Source organism: Corapipo altera, unplaced genomic scaffold, assembly GCF_003945725.1.
Source record: "Corapipo altera isolate COAL_440 unplaced genomic scaffold, ASM394572v1 61411, whole genome shotgun sequence".
Classification (NCBI taxonomy): domain Eukaryota; kingdom Metazoa; phylum Chordata; class Aves; order Passeriformes; family Pipridae; genus Corapipo; species Corapipo altera.
The window spans coordinates 19,643,575-19,657,784 of NW_020884875.1; the positions used below are offsets into that span (position 1 = coordinate 19,643,575).

At 40.6% G+C, this 14,210-nt stretch overlaps 1 protein-coding gene across 3 annotated transcripts in view; it reads right to left on the reverse strand.

Annotated features, from left to right (window-relative positions):
* Nucleotides 1–14,210, reverse strand: part of FREM1 (FRAS1 related extracellular matrix 1) — a 67,352-nt gene that overhangs the window by 17,039 nt on the left and 36,103 nt on the right. For 2 of the 3 annotated variants that reach the window (XR_003526328.1, XM_027635287.1), the window contains exons 22-29: nucleotides 13,820–13,961; nucleotides 10,933–11,128; nucleotides 9,900–10,164; nucleotides 7,324–7,389; nucleotides 4,341–4,755; nucleotides 2,921–3,122; nucleotides 2,352–2,496; nucleotides 44–173 (exon numbers count right to left, since the gene is read on the reverse strand). Coding sequence is in view for 2 of the 3 variants with exons in the window: in XM_027635287.1 (XP_027491088.1) it covers nucleotides 44–173; nucleotides 2,352–2,496; nucleotides 2,921–3,122; nucleotides 4,341–4,755; nucleotides 7,324–7,389; nucleotides 9,900–10,164; nucleotides 10,933–11,128; nucleotides 13,820–13,961 (1,561 nt within the window). In the remaining variant the exon portion in view is untranslated. The remainder of the gene's footprint in view (nucleotides 1–43; nucleotides 174–2,351; nucleotides 2,497–2,920; nucleotides 3,123–4,340; nucleotides 4,756–7,323; nucleotides 7,390–9,899; nucleotides 10,165–10,932; nucleotides 11,129–13,819; nucleotides 13,962–14,210) is intronic. The other variant, XM_027635288.1, reaches the window with a different exon arrangement.

The window sequence follows — 14,210 nt, forward strand, 5'->3', positions numbered from 1 at the left end:
TTATTGCTAAGTTTACATTCAGGACATTGGGTTTTGACTTTACCTTCGCAGTTATAAAGGCAGACTCTGCTGAGTGTCCTGCCCTGGTGATTTTCAGAGACACCACTCCTACGCTCTCACACACTTCATATTCAGTCTGTTGCATTTCAATCCGAGACCACCTTAGCTCCAATCTGTGGGAGAGGAAGGAATGCAGGTGTGAAGCAAAGCCACCCACCAGCCACCCCCAGGTCTTGATTGTGTGAAGAGCCATTTCTCTCCGACTGTTGATTTAGCCAATACACATACTGAGTCTTTGTCTCCAGATCAACATGTGTAATTTAGCTGATTAGGAAGAGGCTGTAGTAAATCTTTCAGACCAACCCTCATCCACCCTAAACCAGGCCGGAACCTTGTTTCACAACCAAAGGGGTTCTGCCGGAAATTTGAGAAGAGCAGTTTATCCGTAACACCAAACAGACCAAGACAAGCTATCACTTTTTGTCCTGCTTCCCTTTAGCCTTCTGGTTGTATTATACTCTCACTTCCCATTTTTTTGCTGCAATATCCTCCTTTCTGCCCACCTTCCTTCATCTATCCTCTACCTCTCCTCCTGTAGCATATAGAGCACGCTCTAAGACTTCACTGCCTCTGTGCCAGCACCCTCCCCACTCCCCTTACTTTACTACTCTGTGTACTTTGCTCTTCAACTTTTCACCCTGGCTGAGTTCAAGTGTTCCATACACTGAATTTTTGAATTGTTTATAGTGAGGGTGTGACTGAACCTCAGAAGATTGCATGCTGCAGAGGGTAGTCAATAAAAACCTCACCTTTGTAAAAGCTCTGATAAAAATTATTGAGAGTCAGAGAGGAATGAAAGAGACCGCAAAGAAGAAAACTGAGCTGAGCTACTTACAAAATAATTTGAACTTTTCTAAAACCTTCCAGACCTTTCATGGTTGACTAGCTCTAACACCAGTGGAAGTTTCCTCCTGTCCTCCTTTATCCTCTGATGCTAATCTTGTGGGCAACCCATTTAGAGGCTGGTTTGCTTTATTTTTGCTAAAAAGGGTGGATGTGCCAGATGTAGCCCAGCAGCATTCAGATAATAGCTGGGATATCAACAATAAATGAAATTTGTATTTTGAACCAGTGATCTTTAGATGATAAATAGTTTAAATAAAAAGGTATCTCATGAGCTTTTAAATCTAGTATTAAAATATTATTTTTTCACTTAAAGCCAAATTCCCCTTTGATCTGCTAATGGATAACTTCACTGAAACTCCTATTTTCCATTAAAAAGAGCTTTTGTTTGCTCTCTTCTGAAAGTTGTGCTGCACATTGGTATTCATAAACAAGAAGTCACACTTTACCACGAGAAGTGGCATCATATAATGGTGGTTTTAATATTGGTTCATCTGTGAGCCAGCACAGAGCAGCTGGGCAGTGCTCAGGCTGTCCATGTTCAGATGTGTTTGTGTATGGGGACATCTTTTGGCACAGCCCATAACTGCCGAAGAGCTCCCTCCAGCTCTGCTTGAGCTCTGCTTGATCCCTGCCCTCTCTCAAGCCTGCAGGGAAGTGCTCTGCCCCTGGAGCCAGCTCTCTGCTCTTTTTCTTTCTCTATGAATCTGTTTGGCAAGTGGCCAATTTAGCCCAGGAAAATAGCATTGGTTATTTTTTTTGCAATTTTTATTACTTATTAAACAAGTTGATTTAACATTTAGTTCTATTTTCAGAAATTAACAGAAACATTGCCTATGCTGAAGGGCTACTCCCACTTAAAGCTTTTATCATCAAGCACAGTTCAGATGATATTCTAATTTTTTTATGTGAGGTTTACCATATGTCACAAGGAAATTTGGATAATATGCCTAATATAAGCAGTGGATGACAAAGAAGATGCTGTGTACTCTTCACCTCCTTTCAGTGCTCTTTTGCAGAAGTATGTCTCATAGCTTTATCACTTGAGAGCATCCCTTCCATTGTAATCTCAAGCTTGTGAAAAATGCGCTGCCACCAGCACAGGGCAAGAGTGACCTGCAGCTGCAGAGCCATGTTCATGACGCAGTAATCCCATCCCTCAGCACCCAGCATCTCAGATCTCCAAATGCCCAACTGCCACTTAGAGTAAACTCCATTTTGCTTTCCTAAGAGGCCCCAAAGGCCCTTGAGAACTATGACCCACTCTAACCTGCAGATAGCCCCTTGTATTTCACCTCCTTGAGGGAAGAAAACCTCCTCTACTCCCACAAAGGCAATGGCAGTTTGAGGAGTAGCTGTCTATGTTCATGTCTGTGTGGCTCCAAGCCCAGCACCAGTTCATGTGCCCTGGGGTGTAGTGAGCACATATCACCTAGGGTCGCAGCTACCTTTGGGGCCCTGCTGAGTTTCCTCTGGCATCCATGACTTGAAACTCCAAGTTGTCTGAATTCAGTTCCTGTGACAGGTTGATGACATAAAGTATGATTTTGTTGTTTAAATCCTTTTGGCTAAACCCTTCCCGAATGAGTCCACCTGGGAAAGACGAGTAATATGCAGATGAATCAAAAGTCTCTTAATATCGGCTTATATAAACTCTTTTCAACCTTTTTGTTGAAAATCTGAACTTACAGAAAAGTGGTTTTATACCTAAACAGCAACATCCCAGTCCATAAGCTCAGGTTTTTTTTGTGTGGCATCTTTATCAAAAGGCCAAGTTTGATATTAATTTTTTTTTCTTGATACAAACAAAAAATAGTTTCCCAACAGAAGACACTAACAATCATCTCATAATGAACATGAGACACAGGTTTCATAATAAAAGTTTTTTTACTGCATTCAAAGTTTGCCCAAAGTTTGCTAAGAAATTTTGATTCCTTCTGTCAAGCAAACATTAACAGGAGAGGTTTTGGGGTCTGGTCTGCTAGTCCCAAAATACAGAGCATATAGAAGAAATCACCTGTTGTTGTATTTTCCAGGTAGCCATAATGAGGACCTTGCAAAATCTTAAAAATTATTTTGTCATCTTCTGTATTGGGGTCAGATGCCTTCAGGGACCTGGCAGTAATATAGATCCCATAATTGCCATTATTCAGCAGTTCCACATCAGAAAAGCAATGGAGATGAATAATTTTTGGTGCCATTTTGTCCAAATGATCCACCTAAATCAAAGTTAAACATTCATTTTACAGCATCAGGACATTCTCTGTCCTACTTTTGCTAAAAGCACAGTAGCCTGCTCAGGGTGGCAATAGCCACTTTGGCTCACAGTCTCCTGCAGATATCTGATTTCCAGTTAAGTTCTATTTCACATGAGAAGTTTCCAGGCCCGGATTGCCCATCACTTGCCGTTAGCAGCAGGTTACAGAACACACTGGGGAGGGTAACACAAATTCCCTGTGCCTCTGCCCTGATGTCCCACACTCCCCATAGTCCTTCTCATTTTTCATGTGATTTTCTACATAGCAAAAGGTAACTTCAGCAAAGGTTTGTCACCTTTTACTGTTTTACAGTAACATGCATGGAAACCTAAGGATTATGATAATCACAGTAATAGACATGGCTAATGTCTCCTCAAATCTGTTCCACCTTTCACAACTTCTGATGAGTATGCTAGCATTCCACACTGATTGTTGCTGTTCCCATATCTCACCCCCTGCTGAAATTGCACTCCTCCTTAGTCACGTAACTTGAAACTTTGTCATCAGGAAATGCTGGCAGCCTACTCATTAGTATCAGTGTTTTGAAACATCCAGAATTTTGACATATAATGCAACTAGGCCTACTTCGTGTACTGAAACATGCCAGCTACATACAAGGAATCATAGCAAATACATCTGAGTGCATGACAAAGTGTAAAGAACTGACAGTGAGGAAACAATGGGAACTAAACAGAAAGATTCTAGTAAAGAAAGGAAGAATCAGAGCAGGCATCTTACAAAAAAACAGAAGACAGGCTCTCTGGTTGTGGAAGCAAAGTGGCTGTAATTCAAGAGTCCTGTGACATGAAGATCAACAGTTACCCTCGCATCTCTCATGTGTAAGTCACAGAGTCAGGCATCAAGTGGGAAAGGAGAGTAGGAGGAAGTTCAATATTTCCCACAGCTGGTCTCGACTATATAGTTGAGATTTCTATGTAAAATATTTTAGTGTTTAAGTATTACATGTATAAGGATCTACTTGTTTATATTTACACATTGTGTCAAGTATTTCATTCTCCAGGTTAATTATTCATGGAACACAGGAAGCAAACATTGTAGCTGAAAAATACCTCAGTTAAATCATAGGTTGCAGCAAGTATCAGTTCTCATAAAAATTACTACATTTTTGAGCTTTTCATGCTATTTATCCCTTTAAAGTAGGCCTGTGGTCACACTTGCCTGAATGGTGAATGCCACTGGCTCGGTCTGCACTCTCCCATTCACGATGAAGCCTTGATTAGTCCTATCTGTGGCAACAAATGTAAATCTGTCCATCTGGGAATCCCCACCTCGGTGCTTGTATGCAACATCCCTGTTGTCCACATCTTGCTGTGTGAAATTGTACTGCAGTAGCACAGCCCCACGGTAATAGAGGTGACCATATTGGGGGAGCTGAGCCAAGAGGAAGGTAAGGTTTTCTTTGGCAGTGTCTGGGTCTGAAAGCTGCAGGACATCAGGAGAGAGAAGTGCCATAGCACCTTCCATTGTTTTTAACCCCATGTTCCTAGATAGTGTGGGCAAAGCTTGGTCAAGTGCCTCCAAGGAGATTATGAATGTCCCATTCTTAGTCCTCAGTCCATTGCTGATGGTGAATCTGGCAAAGAGAGGTAAGATAGTCTTCAGCATCTGTTCTTGATTCACCATGTACTGAAATGAAATGATAATGCAGACCTTCACTACAGGACTTGCCTGTGTTGATACTGCAAAAGTAGTAGAGCTGGACTGAGCTCAAACCCAGACAGTGGATGGAGTGGATGTAAAACTTTAAAAAGTAAAAGTAGATGGCCGGGTATTTGACAAGAGTTTTAATGCACCTCAGTACTTGCCAGAGGAATGTCTTTGAGGATAAACAGTCATAACAGAACTGATCTAATCTTCTAGCTCAGATACAGATGGAGCAGAACTAAAATGATGGGCTGGCTGGGGGACTTATTGTAGCCTCTGGCATAAATACACATTGTACACATCCTTAAATGTATCTTCACTTGGTTACCTGGCAGTAGCACCTGCCAGTGAAAGTGTTGGCTTTGTCTACAACATATAGAAAGAGGTATGTAAAGTGTAAGATCTGCCTGGACAAGGGTCTATTTTTTGTTTGTTTAGGGTTTTGGGTTTTTTTCTGGTCACTGTTACAAATCTTTTCCACCTAATAGCCAAAAATTATTTGAAAAACCAAGCTGGAGAAAGATTCATCCTCATCCCACTTTACGGGTTTGTTTAGGCACTAACCGCATCTGTAAATTTCTGTATATTCAGAGGAACTATTTATATTTCTTTACAAAACTCAAGTAAGATTTCACTAAAATACTAAGGTATTGGTCAGAACTGTACAAGTTGCTAGGGTAGTTTTAAAAATACCTATACCATATATTTATCAAATGGTCATATCTGCAAAATTCTGGTTCTGTACTGGGAATTTCTATTAATATCAACAGAGTTTCTTGTTTCTGTCAAGAAGTAATGTTTCTTTAGATATACTGAAGATTTGATTATGCTCTACATTAGATTTCCTTTCAAAAAGAAAAGAAAAGATAAAGGTGTCAAAGGCTGGAGAGACAATCTGTTGGAAGCTGTGCTGGTTAATTTTCTTCATAGTCACTAGTATAGGGCTGTGGGTTTGATTTTTGCTGGAAATAGCGTTGATAACATAAGGATGTTTTGGTTTTGATACTGATGAGCAGTGTTTACACAGCCGCAAGGTCTTTTCTGCCCCTCACACTGCCCTACCAGTGAGTAGGCTGGGGGTACACTAGAAGTTGGGAAGGGACACAGCCAGGACAGCTGACCTCAACTGACCCAAAAGATATCCCCAGACCATATGGTGTCTTGCTTAGTGTATAGAGCTGAGGGAAGAAGAAGGAATGGGGAGACATTTGGAGTGGTGGAATTTGTTTTCCCAAGTCATTGTTATGCATGATGGAACTCTTGCTTTCCTGGGGATGGCTGAACACCTACCTGCTCATGGGAAGTGAATGAATTCCTTGGTTTGTTTTGCTTGTGTGTGCAGCTTTCACTTTACTTATTAAACAGTCTTTATCTCAACCCAGGAGTTTTCTCACTTTCATTCTTCCAATTCTCTCCTCCATCCTATCAGGTGGGGAGTGAGCAAGCAGCTGCATGGGGCTTTGTTACCGGCTAGGATTAAATCACGACAGAAGCCTAGCAGCTGGGTATGGGCTTTTGCCATACAACTGACAGCGTGGTCTGCAGAAATTTATTATCAAATTTAGTGGTGGATAAAAAAAAGGAGAAAACCAATCTTCCAGCCTTCAAAATTCATCCTAGATTTCATTGTCAAGACCATTAATTAAGTATTTTTTCTGAAAGGAATTACACGGAACATTGTCGTGCTTATAACAAAAACTTTTGAGTGTATATGAAACTAAAAATGGCTTTGCAAATATCTCACGATCCTACATGTTCCATCAACAAACAGTATGCATGAGTTACCTGTCTTTCTACATAAATTTCAGTGATTATGCTGCACAGTACATGCAAAACCATTTTGGAAAGTGGTTTTCACACAGGTTTGTGTTCTGCCTGATCCAAAACGGAGACTGCTTTGCAAAGAAATTTGCTTGTGGTAGAGTGAGACAGTTGTTTCAGACTGTATGAGGGCCAGCCTGGCTGGCTTCTTTTCACCTAGCCCTCTTCTACCATACATAACTGAAATGGAGACTGGCTAACATTTAGGTAGATTATCTGTTTCCTCTTGTTCTCTTGACTGCAGACCTCGAAGACGTATTTAAAAAAATTACAGGGTCAACACCTGTTTCATGCCTCAAATGTGAGTGGCTTTCAGTAGGTCATGATGAAGCTTACTGTGTTACACAGACTGTCCATCTAAAACTCCTCACTGCCTTCACCAACGCTGGATGATTAGACCTTGATCAACTTGTCAACTGGCAGTGTGCCATGAAACAGATGGGAATGAGTACAGGCAGACCAGGGACTATATAGCAGTTAGAAATATGTTTACTGAGGATGGTATTCCCAACTGGGAACCTAGAGACATCTGTCTACACTGACCTAATGCTATTGTGCCAATAGGAAAGGGGTTTTGCTATTAGTAAGCTATCTGAAATCAAATACAAAACTAGAATAATGATGATAAATACTATGCTAAGGGGAAATAAAAGGGTAAAACACCTTTAGTCAATACCTTAAACCTTCTCTCAAAAATTCTGAAAGATTGAAGTGGAAGTCAGTTCCTCTCGTTCTTTGATGGCTGTAAAGTCATTTGGATGATGTCTCAAAAATATTTAAGTTAAAGATTTAGATAAGTTCACATAACTGAAGATTCATCCAGTCTTCTACAGAATACCAAATAGGAACAAACCTCCTAGTTATATACATCAGACTGAAATTTACAATGCAAATTTCATTCACCATTCAGTTTCACAGGTGATGAAACTGCTGGTGCCCAAGATGACCTTTTTCTGCACTTTGGAAGATATTGGTTGTTTATTTCTGGTTTATGTCTGCTTCATTATTTCCTCAGAAATAGAGAGCAGCCAGTATTCTCCTCATTCTGATGAAATTTAGGGGACAACTCCCAGGCCCAGTTTGGAGGACATGTTGCATGGTTTGATTTCACCCCTACCAACATTTCATGCTTTCTGCAGTTCAATGGCAATGGAGTTGGCTAGAGGACCTACCATCTGTCATGGCATTTAAAAGATAAAAATGGAATCATAAATAGTGCCAACTCATTACAAAATCGAGCCAGCATGTCAAAACGGAGAACATTAGCATGTTCTTTTAGTATCCTGCTGCCAGCATCTGATGTCAGATTGCTAATCACTTGAAGTCGTCTGTCCAACCAAGCACTGCCAAATCTTTCTTCCAGGCCAGCAGCACCAAACAATACAGGTAAATTTATGTCTGAAGTAAGCACTTTAGTGGGAAGTAAAAATCTGGTCACTTAATTCCTCCTCCTGCCATAATTACCCATATAATTAATGTAACCATTTCGTGTTGAAATAATAATAATAATAACAATATTCTGCCAGAATATTTCTATGTCTACACAAAACCAAATGTCTTTCCAAATGATAACATCAAGAAACATAATTATTGTGATTAAAATAGTTATCAAATATCAATAGTTATCAAATATCAATATTTACTAAAACATCATAACCTTACTTCTATAAGGCTGACTTTCTAGTTTGGTTCTTAGTGATTGGCCTAAACATTGGGTTTATCCACATTCCTAGAGTTTTTTTATCTGCTTCCTTTAGTGTGATATGGAAGTCATACTGACACAAGACACACAAGCCACTACTACGCTGCCCAAACTAGGGTTGGCATGACTGCTACCTAATTTGCCTAAGCTGATTCTAGTTTTGGTCAAAGTGTTTCACAACCAAGAAACATAAAACCTGGGAAAAATTGTTCACATTTTCCTGCTGTGAGTACAAGTGGATCAGACAAATCTCCTAACTAGAATTTCTACCACATTGAATTTAGTGGAAGGGATAGTTTTAAATGTTTGATTTGAGAAAAGATTCAAATTTACTTTTGCTTTAAGTATAGATAATGTCACCTGAGCTGTCCCAGTGTCATAGGGAGGTTTATTTGATGTCTCCAGGCCCCTCTTGCTTGACTTCCCTGCAAAAAAGCTCTCTAACTGGATGATGCAACATGTTTTTGAATCTTCATCATGTATCACAGAAAATGCCATTCAGATCAGGAATCCATTAATAAGAGTGTGTAAAAAAAGGGTCTTTTCTGAATTGCAGCTCTTAGGAGCTAAGTCTTTCATTTTGCTTAGTTACAAATGAAAAACAATAAACTCTTAATTTTGAATTTTACAATAAGTCTATTTTCTGTCAAAAGCTGTTTTCAGAGGAAATTACCAATGCTAGCAAGAAGCATTCTTCCTTTAGGAATATTATCCTTATTTCTGAGCTTTTCTTTACCCTGAAATTGATCTCTTTTACAAAGCTGTCTGCAAGACTTTGAGCAGCAATACATCTACTCTTTATGTGATGATAACTCATTACATCATTCCACTTTATAGGCAAGGGAGGTTAATTTAAGAACAAAATAAGGAAATACTTTAGGAATTCATCTAGAATAAACTGTTCTCAGAGAAAGGTTTCAAAACCAGATGAAAATAAACTTGAATATCATTAGGTTGCTCAACTGGGCCTATAGGTAAACCTAATGGGTTTACCCCAAGAATTCAAGTGTCTACATGAATTTCTGAGCTATTGTGGTGTCAAAATAGATTCGGAGGACTGGTTTTCATTATGTTCAAGAACTACTTATGAATTCAAAAAGCCCAGAACTTAATGAATATGATAAATAAGAATAGACAAGGAAGCTGTTGTTTAATACCTGAATGGATCAGTTTTACAGCATCCAGCTGTGGCAAGAAACCAAAGGAAAATTCCACAAAGTACATTCTTAGTCTTTCTCTCCCACTTAAATCTTAACAGCTGTGTAGCCTGAATGCTATAATAATGTTGAAGCTAGTATAATTGAGTAAATATGACTCTGGCTATATTTTCAGCATTAATGACAAAATGTATATTCTACCAAAGCAGTCACAACTATAACGTATTGTATAAGCGATATATTTGCTATATAAATATTGACAATTCACATAGATATTCCAGCTCCTTTTAATAATTTGGTTGGGGTTTTTTTTTTGTTTGTTTTGTGCAAAATTTTTAAATACCCCGAAAAATTCAAGGGGAAGAGTTCGGGGGATGGGGTCATATACCTTACCTGAATGTGTCTTCAAGAACAGCTGCCTTTGTGCTGTGAACGTAGCAGACAATCTGTCGTGCTACATCCATTTGACTGAAGTTTGTAATGGGGATGCCAGGGTAGCTGACATATTCTATTTGTCCATATTGGGGTGGAGAGGTTATCACATAAAGGAGCTCCTCTGGCTTGTCAGTCCCGTCCAGTGCAAGGAGGACATTGGTTGTGATGTAGCCGCGATCTCCTTTTGGCACTCTGAGGAGTTTCATAAAAACTGCAATGTCTCCTGCATGATAGACAAAGCAACACTAAAATTGTCATAATTAACTTGTTGATCTCTTGTGCATTATTTAGCCACAGGCAAGCCATCACCAGTAGAAAAATCACAGGACTGTAGGATTATAGAGAAATTCAGCCTGAAAGTGACTTAAAGATGTCTTTAGTCCAACCTTCTGCTCAAAACAGGGTCAGCTGTGAGACCAGCCATAACCACATTGCTTGGGGCTTTATCCCATTGAAAACTGCCAAGGATGAAGAGAGCACAACTTCTTTTGACTATTCCAATCTTAGCAGTGTCAGGTTAACCTTTAGGTTTCTAATAGGGATGCGATAAAAGAAGAGAGACCATAAGACTGTAGACTAAAGAGAGAGAAGAAGACAGAGCTCTGTCTATCTGTCTGGGAGACAGAGCTGTTTGCGAACAGTCTTTTGCCTACCCTTTTACATTCTTGCCATTTTTCTTTGCTTTGATTTACTCAGATATAAAGCTATTTTCTAAAGGGTATTTTCAGCTCAATTTCAAAAGTAGCTGGGAGTCCTGGGAGGCAAGGTGCAACACGTTGCCATCAGCAGTGCCTTTTCAAATCCCAGGACCACTTCTTCACCAGCAGGAACATCAAGGCTCTGGCCAACAGTGAAATCCAAGCAGTCAGACTTACAGGATCTGCAGAGAGACTTGCCAGGGGCCTATATAGTGCTCAGGAGAGGATCAGAACATGTACTCAAATATCTTTGTTTCAGAAACAGGCACTGTAAAACTCTGGTATATCTTTACCCTTTTCCATGTCCTTGACATTTATGTAGAAGTCCACAACTGGGGATCTGTTGTACCCATCCCAGAGGTAAAACGTGAAGCTGTCTTGGTTCTTGGACCCTACAGCTCCTGTATGGACATATCTCACAAGGTTCATATCCAGGTCTTCCTGAGTGCATGTCATTCCAGTTCGGAGAGTCACCCAGCCTTTTCCTACCTGGAAAGAATAAACATCCTTCATTAAATAGATAGTTTCCCAGGCATCCTCCCCAGGTAATTGTGTTTCTTTGTAGTTATGTAGACTGTTGGTGGCAGCTACTTGGCTTCACTTCTAAGCTATAGACTCTTTCCTCATAGTATGTTTTGAAGGGCAGCAAATAGCTGGAGTTGTTTCCAAGCAGCTATAAGGTTGGAGAAAATACAGTGATCATTAATAAAACAGAGTAATACGGAGTTTAGGCACTTCTGCTATAGCAAATAAATTCCTGTACACTTCTCATTAATACACCAACAAGATGAAAATGAAATGGTCCCTGACTCAGCTTATGTTTTCTATTTCTTAATTTCACAAAGCTGCTCTTGGTTCAACCCAAAATCATCCCTGAAAGGATGTCAGAAATGAACCTATGGGGAACTTCAGGGAAGCGCAGAAATTTAGAACCCCAGAGGTCTTCAGCTGCAAAAAAAATGAACTATCCTATTGTCATGGTTTGAGAGCCTCAAAAATCCAATTCCCTAGCCCAAGTTCCCCTCCCACATCTCAACCCAGTGTGAGATGGTTTCCAGATGCTACACGAGACTCAGAATGGGGGAAAGGGAATATATTACAATGACTGCACAAAATAAATACTACAATACATTATATGCAATCTTAATTATCTCTACCATGACATAAGTATTTACAATAGATCAAATCTCTTCTCCCCTCCAAATAAAAGTCCAGAAGGGAAGAAGGAAAGATCCCTTTCCACTTTCAGAGCAGCAGTGTCTTTAAGGCAGCAGGTTCTCTTCTTCTATACAGCAGCTGTAACTGGATTGTTGTAGCTGGATCTCTTTTCAATACACACGAGGGGGTATCCAAGCCCCTCGGCCCGTCGTCTTCAAGTGAGGGTCTTATCTTCCGTGGGCTGCGTAGCAGGGACAAAACTCGCTTCACCACGTCATATCATGGGGTTTAAGACCCCCATGAAGGTCCCTTCCTCAGGGGATTCACCCCTGAGTCAGAACATCTCGGGCAGCTTTCAATTGAAGGCCTTTGCCTCAAGAGTTCTACCAGAGCTCCTGTGCTCTGTCTCAGGCTGCTAGCTTAGCTTGGCAGCAGCGGCGAGGGGGGACCAAGGTCACCCCCTCTGCATTCCTTTAATCGTCCCAGTCCAGCTTTCCAGGACACCTGAGCTTTTCAGGTCTTTTCTGCTGTGCATGTTGCACTTCACCCCTCCCTTCTAGGAACTGAGGGGTCTCCAAGGAGATTGGGGTCCTTTGGTTCAGTTCTTACCCCAAAAACTCTGTCTGTAGAGCTTAGGTCTGCTCTCTCTGCTGCTGGCTCTCTTTCTCTCAGACAGCTCTGTGTCTTCCTTGGCTGCATGTTGTTTGCTGCTTCTTATCTTCTGCTGGCTCTCTGCCATGGTTTCTCCGGTCAGTGCTGGTCTGCCGTTGCTTTCAGTATCTCTTGCTGCTGCTCATGGCAAAGAAACATCCCCCAGCTCTCAGCTACAGAACCTAGCCCAGTTTAACACTGTTCCAAGTTCCTGCAGCCCCCCTGCCGGGGGCTGGGGGGGTCCAGAGGCCCCAAGGGGCTCCGAGCCCCTTCCTCGTGGCTTTCACAGCATGGCTACCTCTTCTACCACAAAACTACAACTAACCTTCTCTTCCATCCCGCTTGTGATATGTTTATATTTTGCAGAAGCGCTCATTGGGTAAAACCTTAAAACTTCAAGGGCCACCACCCCCTGGGGTTTTACCATTTTATAACTGCAGGGGGAAAACTGTTTCCCCCCACACACCCCTATAAAATTTCCTGTTTTTCTGGAAAAAGTGTCATACCCTAGGTTGGATTGATCCACATAGTCGACATTTAGTCTGCAGGAACAGCATTACTATCTTTGGAGCAAAGGTTATCAAGGACAGAGAGCTTAGATATATGCATGTACCCTACATGTTCAAACTGACAGATTCCAGTTAGTAGCTGCCTTTCGCCTCAGTATATGGGACCCCTTTAATTCACAAGTCTTGTGTGATCCACAGATCCATGTAGGAATCCAGCATCAAAATACTTTCCAAGGTCAGAGGTTTTAGAAGTGGATTTTTTTTTCTTTTATATATGCATGCAATTTAAAAGAGACATTTTTTTCTATCTTGGTTCCTCTGGCTTGTCTTCGGTCAATAGATTATCATCTCTCCTTCCATTTCTAATCTTATTTTTTGCCTTTCCTCTTGCTATACCCTTTCCATCTTCTTTTCCCCTTCCTTCCTCTCATACTCTTCTTCTAACTCCTGAGTTATTACTCACTCTTCCACATACAACTCCCTCTGTGCTTTCTGAACACTGAAGTAAAGGTTTATTTTTATTTGGTTTTTATCAAGGACTTTTTCCTCTGCCCTCTCCCAGCTTTGATGCTTGATTTTCCCTTTAGTGGGCTGATTATCCCAGCATCTCTCTCCACTGTCACCTCAGATGATCTGCCATGCTTTTCACTCTCCTCCTGTTGAAGATCTGGGCTTTTAGTGTCAAAGCCTCTGGGACAGCATCATTCTTTGATTTAAATACTCCTTCAGCAATCAAACTGGCCACAGCTGTCTACATCAAAATATGACAGACATTTGGGAGAAAAGGAATATGAACTTCATTCTAGCCTAAAAAGAAAGAGTTCTTTGCATGCCTGCTTTTTGTTGAAGTACAAAGACTAACCTTGAGCTGAAGCTGACCATTTTCTGGAAGTCTTTCAAATAAGTAGTAAATTCTGTCCCTGGGGGTATCTTTATCTTCCGCTGACAGAACAGCACTAGAAATTATTCGAGTTTCACCTATATTCACCTCTATATCATTCTTCCTGCAAAAAATAAAAGTCTTGTATTGATGCAATAAAAGGAACCTTTTCAACATGTGATTTCTCTGCCAGGAATATAGATTACCCAGATGCTGACAGAAATGACAACTGCAGAAAGAATAGAAGGGGGGTGTGCCTATTTCAGCTCAAAAGAGAAAAAAAAAGCAGTGTAGGCAAGCTTCTCCTTACAATGGTGAAAAACAACAAAGCAGAAACTTACAACAAACTGGGATTTACTATGTCTGTCTTATT